Source organism: Trichomonas vaginalis, chromosome IV (genome assembly GCF_026262505.1).
Source record: "Trichomonas vaginalis G3 chromosome IV, whole genome shotgun sequence".
Classification (NCBI taxonomy): domain Eukaryota; phylum Parabasalia; order Trichomonadida; family Trichomonadidae; genus Trichomonas; species Trichomonas vaginalis.
In genome coordinates, this window is record NC_067206.1 from 31,614,508 (window position 1) to 31,626,921 (window position 12,414).

The 12,414-nt window shown below is 34.5% G+C and overlaps 8 protein-coding genes and 3 pseudogenes across 11 annotated transcripts, besides 4 other annotated features; 6 read left to right on the forward strand and 5 right to left on the reverse strand.

Annotated features, from left to right (window-relative positions):
* Positions 1–12,414: part of a mobile genetic element that runs on past both edges of the window.
* On the forward strand, positions 502–1,347 carry TVAGG3_0203130 (protein of unknown function, DUF4106 family; the record flags this gene model as incomplete). Its single annotated transcript, XM_051226368.1, has 1 exon — positions 502–1,347. A coding segment is annotated over one exon (846 nt), but the record flags the coding sequence as incomplete, so codon positions are not given.
* On the forward strand, positions 2,144–2,677 carry TVAGG3_0203140 (protein of unknown function, DUF4106 family; the record flags this gene model as incomplete). The annotated part of the gene is made up of 1 exon (XM_051226369.1): positions 2,144–2,677. The coding sequence occupies one exon, from the start codon at positions 2,144–2,146 to the stop codon at positions 2,675–2,677; it is 534 nt and encodes a 177-aa protein (XP_051111355.1).
* On the forward strand, positions 2,683–3,480 carry TVAGG3_0203150 (uncharacterized protein; the record flags this gene model as incomplete). Its single annotated transcript, XM_051226370.1, has 1 exon — positions 2,683–3,480. The coding sequence occupies one exon, from the start codon at positions 2,683–2,685 to the stop codon at positions 3,478–3,480; it is 798 nt and encodes a 265-aa protein (XP_051111356.1).
* Positions 3,693–3,720: a terminal%2Cinverted (terminal inverted repeat of Mariner transposon ID:TVAGG3_0203160).
* Positions 3,693–4,995: a mobile genetic element.
* TVAGG3_0203170 lies at positions 3,773–4,899 on the reverse strand (annotated as a pseudogene). The gene has a single exon. A coding segment is annotated over exon 1 (1,127 nt).
* Positions 4,968–4,995: a terminal%2Cinverted (terminal inverted repeat of Mariner transposon ID:TVAGG3_0203160).
* On the forward strand, positions 5,055–5,764 carry TVAGG3_0203180 (uncharacterized protein; the record flags this gene model as incomplete). The annotated part of the gene is made up of 1 exon (XM_051226371.1): positions 5,055–5,764. A coding segment is annotated over one exon (710 nt), but the record flags the coding sequence as incomplete, so codon positions are not given.
* On the forward strand, positions 6,087–6,506 carry TVAGG3_0203190 (protein of unknown function, DUF4108 family; the record flags this gene model as incomplete). Its single annotated transcript, XM_051226372.1, has 1 exon — positions 6,087–6,506. One exon carries the CDS (start codon positions 6,087–6,089, stop codon positions 6,504–6,506), a length of 420 nt encoding a protein of 139 aa, XP_051111358.1.
* On the reverse strand, positions 6,523–6,794 carry TVAGG3_0203200 (annotated as a pseudogene). Its single transcript has one exon. A coding segment is annotated over exon 1 (272 nt).
* On the forward strand, positions 7,067–7,885 carry TVAGG3_0203210 (protein of unknown function, DUF4106 family; the record flags this gene model as incomplete). The annotated part of the gene is made up of 1 exon (XM_051226373.1): positions 7,067–7,885. A coding segment is annotated over one exon (819 nt), but the record flags the coding sequence as incomplete, so codon positions are not given.
* On the reverse strand, positions 8,462–9,075 carry TVAGG3_0203220 (KilA, N-terminal/APSES-type HTH, DNA-binding family; the record flags this gene model as incomplete). The annotated part of the gene is made up of 1 exon (XM_001293092.1): positions 8,462–9,075. A coding segment is annotated over one exon (614 nt), but the record flags the coding sequence as incomplete, so codon positions are not given.
* Positions 10,157–10,673, reverse strand: TVAGG3_0203230 (annotated as a pseudogene). Its single transcript has one exon. A coding segment is annotated over exon 1 (517 nt).
* On the reverse strand, positions 10,836–11,132 carry TVAGG3_0203240 (uncharacterized protein; the record flags this gene model as incomplete). The annotated part of the gene is made up of 1 exon (XM_051226374.1): positions 10,836–11,132. The coding sequence occupies one exon, from the start codon at positions 11,130–11,132 to the stop codon at positions 10,836–10,838; it is 297 nt and encodes a 98-aa protein (XP_051111360.1).

Sequence of the window (12,414 nt, forward strand, 5' to 3'; positions counted from 1 at the left end):
ACTAGATGAACATAATGCAAAGATGCAACAACTTGAAGCAGAGGGCAATGAAGGAAAAAGAAGAGTTAAAAACTCAGTCAGGAAGAAAGTAAAGCTTGGTCCACGTGGGTTCTATTATGACATATAAATCCAACTATTCTATATTTTTACTCATATGAAATGTACGCCGCTCAGAATATAACGCCAACAGTTTTGGATGCTATGAATGGAAATGTTTCCGAATGGTATAACGAATGCGACAATGCCATTAGAAGGTCAGAAATAGTTCCTGGAACTTACGAATATACAACTGCTGTTTCTTATGGAAACGTAGGTGAGTTTGGAGAAGGTTCTTCAACAACAGTAGATATTGCTTGCGACAGGTTTCATATAATTTCTATTGACAACTCTTTCTTATACGTGGAACAAGACATTGAAATAAAACCTTCTGCCAAGTTGTCTGACAAGAAAGGTTGCAATGGAATTTTCTATGTCGGATACCAATATGCTCCAGAAGTTTTCATGGGATATAAGATATATTCTAACTCTGACTTAGTTCAAACAGTAACATGGGCAAACTATGAATGGTTCGCTTTGAGAAACTCAGTACAACCACAAGCTAGAGAACAAACAGACCAGTATGCAACTATTGAGAAAATAAGAAGACTTGACCCTAACGTTCCAGGAGTTTATGTTGACCTTTCTGGACAAACTGCAGCAGCAGTAACCAAAGTAAAACTGAAACTTAGAGTTCCTTTGTCATCTTTCCTCATCTTCAGGTTTTTAAGATACTTGCCAAACTGGGCAGGAAAAATTTCTATTGAACTTACTCCAAGCAAAAATAACTTAGTCATTGCACCAACACAAGACCCATTCACTCTTACAGACGTAAAGGGAACAAATCAAACGTCATTCGCCGAATATTGCAAAGACAAAGTTGACTTAGACTTTGGTTTCTCAAACTTCAACACTGAAGTAAACTATTATTTCAATGCTGCTGGAACTGCTTGGGACCCAGTTAAGTTCACATGCGAAAAATTTGAATGCAAGAGAATAGAAAGCAGACTTGCAGTCTATATGTTGGACCCAGATATTTCAAATGCTTTAGCTGCCAAATATATTGCAGTTCCACTTATGTTCCCTATACACCAAATATCTGTCAAAGACTTTGCAGGTGAAGTTGGAAACCAAAGTGCTGACCCAGGTGCAAGAACAGATATTGCTTTAACAACTGCAATGAAACATGCAGATACTCTGTTTGTACTGTTCAGACGAACTATAAATGACTATTCTTGTTTCTACAACCCTGGTATTAAATATCATATAAACATAGATGGCAAATATTATCCAAGAGAAGAATATTCTACAGTTGAGGATATGAGGTCATACAACTTGACATTAGATGCTATGAACTTTAACAACAACTTCACAACAACCATTAACCCTGAAATGCAAAGTTCTATTATGCCATATGTGAAAGTATGGACTCATACAGGAAGTCAAAAAACTCAATATACAAATGGAGACCGTTCAAACTTTTGGCTTGGCATTCCATTTGCTGACTCAGAAGACTTTATGGGTGGTATTTCAACTGTTGGTACTGTACAAATACAATATACTGGTGACAGAGACGGTCCAGATGAATTGAAAGCAAAGAAGTTTACAAAACCAATAGCACTTTTCACGGAAGATGCTCTTTTGAAGATTCGTTCGATGAAACCTGCTGGGGCTCCTCAGATTGGCATAACGACAGCTTCCATCGAGCAGATTTTGGCAGCAGGTCAGTAAGTTGTTCTTGAACTGACTTCTCTCCGTCAAATATTGACAGTACGCCAGTTTTGACATAATATTGTATTATAAACTTTCCTTTAGAAATATCTGTAAGTTTTGAAGTTATATTTTTGTCTGCTTCAAGAACTTTCACCATCTCGGTTATACCAACTTTCTTTGCTTTATGAAAATATTTAGGTTCAGCAAAGACTGCTATTCTATAACATTTTCCATTGTTTGTGTAAAGAACTATTCTGTCAATGTATTTGTATTGTTTGTGAGTATAAACTTTGTTCTGCTTCAATTCAATAAGATATCCGAATACGTCCATCTTTTTATTCTAAGTAAAATGTCATTTCCGAAAAATAGAAGCGTAAGTGTTTCAAAAGGTTTAATGGCGGTGGCAGATGTGAAGTTAAATTCACCAACTCAAACAAACAGTCAAAGTGTTGTTGTCAATGTCAAAGACAGAGATGTTGAAGTGGGGAAACCATACGAAGACGAAGATGGTATAACAATTGTTCCTGTAAAAGAACCAACATATCCTGAAGTTAACAGAGACTTAAGTTCTGTTGCAGATATTCGAAACGACTACCAACAACTGAAAGACAAACTTCAAACTCAGGAGAAGATTTGTCAAGCTTTAAGTATAATGTTAAACTTGGTTGAGCACAACCCTGTAAAAGTGAACTCATATGTCATCGCACCTCATGAAATTTTGAAAGAACTATTGAAACTTTTGACAGAGGCAGACGATATAAACATCAAAGAAATAGAACCCGACATTGCTTGCTGTGGTGTTTCATATAATGTCATTGACAAGATATACGTTATGAAAGGAGGTGAAACGTTGAACTTAAAATATAGTTTCCCAGACGTCATAAAAATATTTGACGACCACAACATTTCATTAAAATTTATTTGCTAAGTAAAATGGCAGAAGACATAATGGTTTATACTATTACGACTAAAAACCCTGAGTCATATAATTCTATAACAACAAACTTACAAAGTCCTCAAGGACGATATTGTAAACTAACCTTAAACACAATGACGACTAAAGCCTGTTTTGCTCTTTTGACACCAGAAGACTTTATTGTTGTGAATGGTAAAAAATACTCCTTTGAAGATACTTACTCAGATATACCACCAACAGGTTTTGTTGACTTATTTAATACTTTACGTACGAGTGTAACATGTGCTGCAACTAGAGCAGGTTTCATTATGTTTGGATGTCCGACTGAGTTTACTATAAACGATATGAGCTATAATACAAAACTTATTTCTGGTTTTTACTACCAACAGTTTCCTATAACAGGAAAAGGTGTCATACAAGGAATGTCTATTCCATTGACATTAAGCACACCAATCTTATATATTGTTTCAAACTTAGGTTCAAAGTGTTATTCGAATGTCGACAGAAACTATTATGACCAAAAGATACTTATGCGTATAAACAATACTTTCTCTGCTGGTTTGCCTATTGTTCATTCGAATGCAGAATTTTCAACCTTAGTGAACTCAAACACTTTGGCAAGTATAACGTTGACATTAGTTGACGCAAACTTTGTTCCTGTAAAACTTTTATGTCCTATGTATTTGTCAATGACGGCAGAAAGTTTCGAATTGGAAGATGCAACTGGTGAAAGTATTGTATTACAAGAACAACTTCAACAACAAATAGCTCAAGAACAACAAATGCAACAAATGCAACAACAAAGTCAAGAATAAAAAAAAATAATTTTTTTATTTTTATAAAAATGTACAGAATAGATGTTTCAGATTTTTATGACTTCCAAGCATTCAGAAATATGTGTCCATTTCGAGACTATAACAAAGCAGTCGAGAATTTGAAACGTTTAGTCATTTATGTTGACTCTGCCCCAGAATGTTATGTTATGAAAGAATGGGATGTTGTCTTTAACAAACCAAGAGCAACAATATAGGGTGTCCAAAGGTGTGTTTAGCACAAACCTGAATACTGCGAATAGAAATAAACAAGTTACATATATATAAAGTTTATTTAAATATAATCACCATTGGATTCAATCACGCGTTCGCAGCGATCGATCCAGGCTTGAAAGACACGCTTTAAATCATCATGAGAAAATTGCTCAAATTGCTCTCTTACAAAATTTTCAAGATCATCTGGACTCGCGAATTCGCGTCCTTCAGCTCTCTTTTTTAGCGTGCCGAATAAATAAAAGTCAGAGGGTGCAATATCAGGTGAATAAATTGGGTTTGGAACAACTTTGACATTGTTTTCCACCAAGTAATTCATTACCTTATGACTTTTGTGAACTTTTGAATTATCAAAATGAATTGCAAACTTTTGTTTTTGTTGTTTGGATTTCTCAAACTCATCAGAATTGATAATTTGAGTAAGAACATTGTCAATTAGATACTGAGCATTCATCGTATTAGGTTTTTGAAGAATATCAATTGCGATGATGCCATTCACGCCCCAAAAAACCGACAACATCATCATTGGTGTGTCAATTTTTTTCTTCGGGAATGTTTGCGGATTTTCATCCTTCGGGATCCACATGATTTTGGCTTCTGTTGCATATTGAAACCAAGACTCGTCCCCTGTTACTAAAAAGCGAAACTTCTTGGATTGATACGCACCCAATATAGAGAGGAGCTCTTTCGAAGATTGGACTCTAGATTTTTTTTGAACTGAATTAAGGTTGTGCGGAACCCAACGTGTATACGCTAGTTTGTAGTTCAAATAATTGTGCAGATAATAACTGACTGTTGTACGTGGTATCTTTGTCATCTCCTCTATCCTTCTGAGTGATGCTCTTGGGTCTTCATCTAGCGCTTGAAGAATTGCTTTGATTTTTCTTTGATCCGGCGATTTTTTGTCAATTTTTATGATGGGCGCCTTTTTGTTCATGAAGTGATACATCCTAACATGATACGTTACAGTGGAATAGCTAAGAGCATCCATACCGAAGCATTTTACCAATGTCTCGTAGATTTTTTTACAGTCTTTGCATTTTTTTGCAAGAGCGAGGATGTTTTCTTTATGATTCATTAAAAAATGAAAAAAATCCCGCCAAAATTTCCCGCGAAACCGCCTCTTGTCTCAAAATTCATTTTATATCCCGGCATGGCGCCAAAATACAACATACTCATCATATACATATATTCATATTTTTTATTATATATTTATAATCAGCATATATCTCCTTTAATAGTCTCATATAGAGCGCTGTGCTAAACGCACCTTTGGACACCCTATAGTTTCAGAACAAGAATGTAGACAGAAACTTAAGAAAATAAAAGTCGTACAAGTTGGCATGAAGATGTTAGATGCTTGGGATATCTTATTGTCAAAGTTAGAAGATTTTTCAGTTCGAGGTATAAAGTTCTATACACCTTCTCCAAACTTCTATTCTATCTTCACTGGATATAAATACGAACAAGTAGAATGGAAAGAAAATATTATAGAAGCTTGGTTAGACCATGTCAAAGAAATTATATGCAATGGAAACGAAAAGGTTTATGAGTATATCTTATGTTGGTTTGCAAACATCTTACAACATCCAAGTGCTAAAAATGAAACTGCTCTCATTATAATTGGAAAACAAGGAACAGGTAAGAATACTTTCTTTACAGATATCTTATGCAAACTATTAGAAGGTTATTCGAACCCGAATATGACAAACTTAGAAAACATCTGTGGCAAGTTTAACTCCTCAATAGAGAATATGAAACTTATAGTATGTAACGAACTTCAAAGTATAGATACAACAAAAGTTTTGAACTCAGATGCTTTGAAGAGTCTTATAACAGACAAAGTTGGAGTTGTTGAAAGAAAATATAAAGACCAAAGAGTTTGTGAAAATGTTGCAAACTTCATTATGGTTTCAAACAATGCTGTTCCGATGAAGTTAGAAAGTTCTGACAGAAGATATGTAGTTGTCAGAACGTCAGATTCTCATATGCAAGATACAGAATATTTTGACGACTTAGCAGAAACTTTGACACCTAACTTTTACAACCACTTGTTCTCATATTTTATGACATTAGATATTTCAAAGTTCAATCCAAGACAAATTCCATATACCGAAGAGAGACAAACATTGTTAGAAGCAAACAAGAGTGTATATGAACTGTTCGTAGATGAAACTGACTTTGTGTCATTAGATGAAAGGTCATTGTACGATTCGTATAAACAATATTGTCAAGAATATGGTTATATGGCAGCGTCTAAACGAACATTCTTGGCAAATGTCAAAAATCTTTTAGACATACAGAACGGCGTATATACAAAGAAAAATTTTTCTGAGTAAATTTAAAAAAAAATATTTTTTTATCCGATAGAAAAGATGGCAAAATTCATCTCAGTAAATAAGTACATGACAGAAGTCAAAGATAAGTTAGCTCCATTCGCATATTTGAATGTTTACTTCTATAATTTTGAAAAGTCTACATTTGACAAAGTTTGGAACATTGCACCAGTTAAGTTTGCTGTTGTTAGAAAAAGTGGTGCAACTTTTGAAGACTTAGACATAGAAGGTTTGTTAACAGTCAAAGAAAGTTTTGACAGAAGGTTTTCAAACCTTAAAGAAGGCAAAGCATACAAACTTGTTATACCTTATGAACCAAAGAAAGCAGACGACTATGAATATTATGAGTCTAAGATAGTTGAAGTTCAAGGTAAATTGGGTAAAAAGATTTTAGAGTCTAAACCAGTGTTTGCTCCTAAAGAGGAAGAGAACATTGACATTGACCCAGAAATGTTCTAAAAATAAAATTTTATTTTTACATGTCAAATTTCTTTTTCTCTGGAACTGGCTCTGGTTCAGGTTCTTTCTTCTCTTCTACTTTTTTCTCTTTCTTTCCTTTCTTCTTCTTTTCTGGTGGAGTTATGTCAAATTTCTCAGAACCATATTTCTGTAAAAGTTCTTTGTCCTGTAATAGCTCATCTATTCTGTTTTCTATTTCATCTTCAAGAACAGCGCATGTGTCTTCTTTGCATTCTAAGAACTTTTGTTGGACTTCATCTTTCCAATCGTGTCATCTCTGTCAACAAGTCTGTCATTGACAAATTTTAAGACTGCTCTTTGTAATTATGGTTCTTGTCATATTCCCAGAAACAGAACTTTAGAACAAATTCACCTTTCTTGTTTACACTATGTAAGATTTTATGGTCGACAGATGTTTTGCTGTCAAAAAGTTTGTCTCGAATATAGATAGCGAAATCGCTAGACATTTTCAAAAAGATAAAAATTTTAATTTTTCTAAAAATATGTTAGAAAAAAAGTTTGCTGACATTGACAAGAAATTTGAGAATGTTTTAAACAAGAACAAGAGGAAGTTAGAAAATGCTCAGATAAAGCCTATACATGACAAGTTCTTATTTGCTCAGAATGGTATAACAGGTCTAATCGCACCACCTGGGTCGGGTAAGACTTTCACTTATCTTAAAATGGCTGCACAACAACAAGAACTAGATGAGAAGAACCCATTTTATGAGTTAGTAGTCATTTGTAGTACTTCTGGTCAATTTGACCAAACCGTAAATTCGTTCAAAGATATTATAAAGAAGTCTAAGTTAGTATGTATAAAAGACTCTGAGTTGTTAGATTGGATAAAGAAGTACCAAAGAAGAGTTTTGAAGTACAATGCTATAAATGAGTATGTCAATTCTAAGTTTAAAGACCCAAATGAGGAAATGCAGAGAATATTAGAGAAGAAACACTTCAGAAACAAACAGAAAGAGATAGAATACATTTCGAAGAAATTGCAATCTTACGATTGGAAGACATACCCTCATAGGTGTCTTCTTATCTTAGATGACTTTGCTTCTCATCCTTTGTTAAAGAACAGAGAACAAGACATGTGTCGAATTCTTAAGAAGCTCAGACACTTTAACATCTCTGTTGTCATTTGTGTACAGACAGCAAAGAGTTTAAGTAAGGATGTAAAGAGAATACTTACTGATATCATACTTTTCCCCGGATTGTCCGAAGACGATTTCATGGAACTTATGAAAGAGTCCATGGCAGGTAAGTTTGACAGACATGAACTATGGGAGAAGTATAAAGTCATACAAGACCCTCATACTTCTTTCAGAATTCATATCTACGCAAACAAAGTTCAAATTGTAAAAAGTCAAGCTTGAAAATGTAAGTGTTTTAGTCTTAGTCTGTTGTGGTGCTGGGGCTGTCGGTTCTTCTGGCTTTGGGGCTGTCGGTTGGTGGTACGTCGGACATTCGTTTGTGTCCTGTCGGATGGAAGAACTTTTTCTGTCGGAAGGAAGGACTCGGAATGTCGGAAGGAAGGACTCGGAATGTCGGAAGGAAGGACTCGGAATGTCGGAAGGAAAAACTTTTTCTGAAGTTCGACCAAAAAGTTCTCAATTTTCGAAAATTTGAATGGTTTACGGACGAACAACAGAAAAAATTTTGCCTGTCGGAAGGAAATTTTTTTCCAGTTGTCGGGAAATTTTTTTCCAGTTGGAAGGAAGGACTTGGAATGTCGGATGGAAGGACTCGGAATGTCGGATGGAAGGACTCGGAATGTCGGAAGGAAGGACTCGGAATGTCGGATGGAAGGACTCGGAATGCCAGAAGGATTTGACAAGGCAATTTACTTTATAGAGCTACTTGAGCCATCTGAAGTCAAGCGTAAAAATAAATGGTTCATCTACCCTACTTGTTTGAAGTTGTCAAAATACTCTGTTATTTTTTCCTTTAACAATGGCAAATCTTCTTTGAAGGTAAGAATTGTACAACCTTTAATATCATAGTGTGTTTGAGGTAAAGTATCTTGAACTATTTGTTTCACATCTTCATTCGGTGTCATTGAAATCGGTAAGTTTTCGCGATAGAACCAATTTCTGTCAGATTTGTAAATCTTAGCAAGGTCGTAAAAGCTTTTGTTGTTTCTTCTGACTAAATGCAACATAACCATATCTCTGTCTTCTTCATTTTCCATCTCTTCAGTATAAATCATATACTTATAGTTCTTTTCCTTTCCTTTTGGTACCGAACGTGGTATTCTTTTCTGTATGTTTTTGTCTTCTTTCATCATATCTTCTCTCTGCTTTGTACAAAGTTCGTCAAGTAGCATAAGTATGTAGATTGCATAACGAGGTGAAGCCCACATTGCTATTGAACTAACTAGGAACTTATGAACATATATACCTTTTAGATGTGATGGTAAGTTTTGTCTGTCTTGGTACATCTTTTTAAGTTCTACATGTTCAAACTCACTGAGGAGTTCATGAGTGCTATTTAATTCAAACCAATCTTGTGGTTTCATAGTATCTGGAGCAAAACATGCTGTCAAAATACTTTGCATCTGGTACATATCGTCTTTGACCGAACGAATGAGACGGAGTTGTTTGTTAAACTGAACCCACTCATATTCTTCATTTATAGCTTCATGGACTATAACTGTTGTTGTGTTCTCGGTTGTTGACATATCTGTCTTTACATACAAAATAAAAAAATAAATAAAAATAAAACTAACTTTATTTTTTCTATCTTAAGGAAATTCATGAAAATTCATACGGAATTCAGCAAAAATAATGTTTAGGGTAGAATGGTAGATCTACCCTCTTTTCTACCCTCTTTTCTACCCTCTTGAATTTTCATGAATTTTATATATTAATGTTTTGTCATGATTTCATCGTATATGTTTTGTCAAGACTTCTTCTTCGTAATGAGCGTAAATGACCAAAAAATAATGTTTAGGGTAGATGGGTAGATATAACCTGATATCTACCCTCTTTTCTACCCTCTTGAATTTTCATGATTTCTTCGTAAATGTTTTGTCAAGACTTCTTCGTAAATGTTTTGTCATGATTTCATCGTATATGTTTTGTCATGATTTCATCGTATATGTTTTGTCACCTCTTGAATTTTCATGATTTCTTCGTATATGTTTTGTCAAAACTTCTTCTTCGTAATGAGCGTAAATGACCAAAAAATAATGTTTAGGGTAGAAGGGTAGATATAACCCGATATCTACCCTCATTTCTACCCCAGTTATTTTATAAGCGTTTTACATGGTAAACATTGTGAATTCGTGAAATTCTAAACAATTTCGTAGCTTCTATTTCTTCTGTCAGTACATCGAATGTTTTAACAATGCCGAAGGTTTCTTTATATTTCTTCTTGACATCTGAAAGAAGGAAATCGTCAGCTGTTGGATAGTTTTTGTTTAGAAATGTCAACATGTCCATTTTATCTTCTACTGGTTTCTCTGCCTCCCTCTTTAAGTCAGCATAGTTTCGCATACGTTCTATCTCTTTGACGGGTAGTAGTTATATTTCCTCATTGCTGCTTTACATTTAGAACATTGTGGGTTCATTTTTGCGTTATATTCTGAAACCTTACCTGCTAGTATGACTAAGGCGTCAATTGCTCTCTTTAACTCAAAAGTTGCGGGTTTTATCTGTTCATTCCATATCTTACCTCTTCTATCTTTATCTCTTATCTGCCATACACATTCAGCAACTAACGAAACAAAGTTGTCGTAGGTCTTAAACTCCCCAGATTTGTATATGTCAGAGATTTCTTATATACCATATCGCAATCTTTGTCCATGACTTTGTGGTTGCAATGAAATCCAAGAAACTCATAGTTAACCTTTCGTATGAACTTCTTTATTTCTACTGAGTCAGTTGCTTTGACTTCTATTTCATCGAATTCTGGAATAGTAAGCTTTTGTTGTTGGATTTCAGGCAATTTGGGTAAATGGTCAATAATATCCTGCATTTCATAAAGATATTCTTCATCTGTTTCATCTTTTGCAGTGCAATCTAAATCTCCTTGGAGAAGTTCTTGCTTTATCTTCTGGATTTCTGTTTCGAAAGTATATGAAGAAGGAATGAAGCTTTTCATCTCTACTAACATTGAAGTTGGGTTCATGACTAACGAGTTTGGTGCTGTTGTTGCTAACATGTTCTTACAATAAAAATAAAAAATATTTTTTTAAAAAAACTAACTTTATTTTTTATTTCGGGAAAATTCATGAAAATTCAAGAGGGTAGAAAACAGGTTAGAAAACAGGTTATATCTACCCATCTACCCTAAACATTATTTTTGTCGAAAAAAATGGTTCATTTACTCACAATATTTTTTTACAAAACGACCCCAAACTTTTAACTTCTTTTCTGCAGCTTCAAATGCTATCTTAGCGAGTTCATATTCTCTAAATTCTCTCTTTAAATCTTCTTGTTCCCATTGGTCTAGTTCGTATGGAGAGTCTCTATAACCAGAACATATCTCACGTTCATGTTCTATTTGTTTTTCATGCATTTTTCTAACTTCTTCTTCGAACAAAGGTTTTGCATTCTCTACTGTATCTTCAAGTTCTTCTTCATCTAATTTCTCATGAACTTTCTTGTCTATGGAGTCCATAATTTTTCCAACTGCTATGCAATATTTGGAGAAGCCCACATTGCTATATAGTTTACAAGTCTTGGGTCTACATACATTCCTCTAACCTGTTTGATTTCATCAGGAATTCCTGCATGAATTTTGTATAAAAAGCAACCCGCTGTTTTCCGCGGGTTGGTATATTCTTCACAAAATGCCTCAAAATACTCTTCCCAGGACTTATTTTCCAACAACCTTCTAAAGTCCTTCCTAAACTGCTGACACATATTTGTTGCATTTATATAACCATCCTTGTCTCTACGTAAGACTTCAATACCGTTGTAAGTGCCTTTTGTGAATGTTTCGCCATTAGATTTGTTCGTGAACGTTTTTGCTTCGACTGACATTTCTGTTCTTACAATAAAAATAAAAAATATTTTTTGGTGGGACGTCGGACATTCGTTTGTGGCTTAACCGTCGGACCACAACGATAAAAATCTCGACAAAACATTTACGAAGAAATCATGAAAATTCATGAAAATTCATGAGGGTAGAAAAGAGGTTAGAAATCGGGTTATATCTACCCTTCTACCCTAAACATTATTTTTTGGTCATTTACGCTCATTACGATGAAGAAGTCTTGACAAAACATTTACGAAGAAGTTTCGACAAAGCATATACGATGAAGAAGTTTCGACAAAACATTTACGATGAAATTCATGAAAATTCAAGAGGGTAGAAAAGAGGTTAGAAATCGGGTTATATCTACCCATCTACCCTAAACATTATTTTTGCTGAATTTAGCAACAAAATGAACGAGGTCAGGATGTATGTAAATACCTTTGAATTCATTCATAACACCCTTTGTAAGCTCATAAAATGCTTGTTTTGAGGTCGAGCCACTTTTGGCTCCACCGTATTCTTTCAACCTGAAGCATTTAATATATGTAAAAATATATTGTTTTAAAATGGTATGCCATATAGCTTCTTGAATTTGTTAAGAAGTATTCGAACGTATTTTCCATCTGTATCTCTAGTGTTTACATAAGCATAGCCCGCCTTAGTAAAATATACTTGTAATTTCCTATAGTTTACGCCGGTATAAAAGTAGAAAGAGTCTTGTTCTTCGCTATAGTAGTAAAACTCAAACGTATGCTTGCCATAGTCTGTAATTTCAATTGTTTCATCTTCTAGTTCGTCGACAAATTCGAATACAATATCTCTTAATCTACCCTTGTTCTTATTGTTTTCAGAATAAGTGACCCAACGTAAGTTTTCAAGTCTATTGTCGTTTCTTATATGGTTTATATGGTCTACAAAAGGT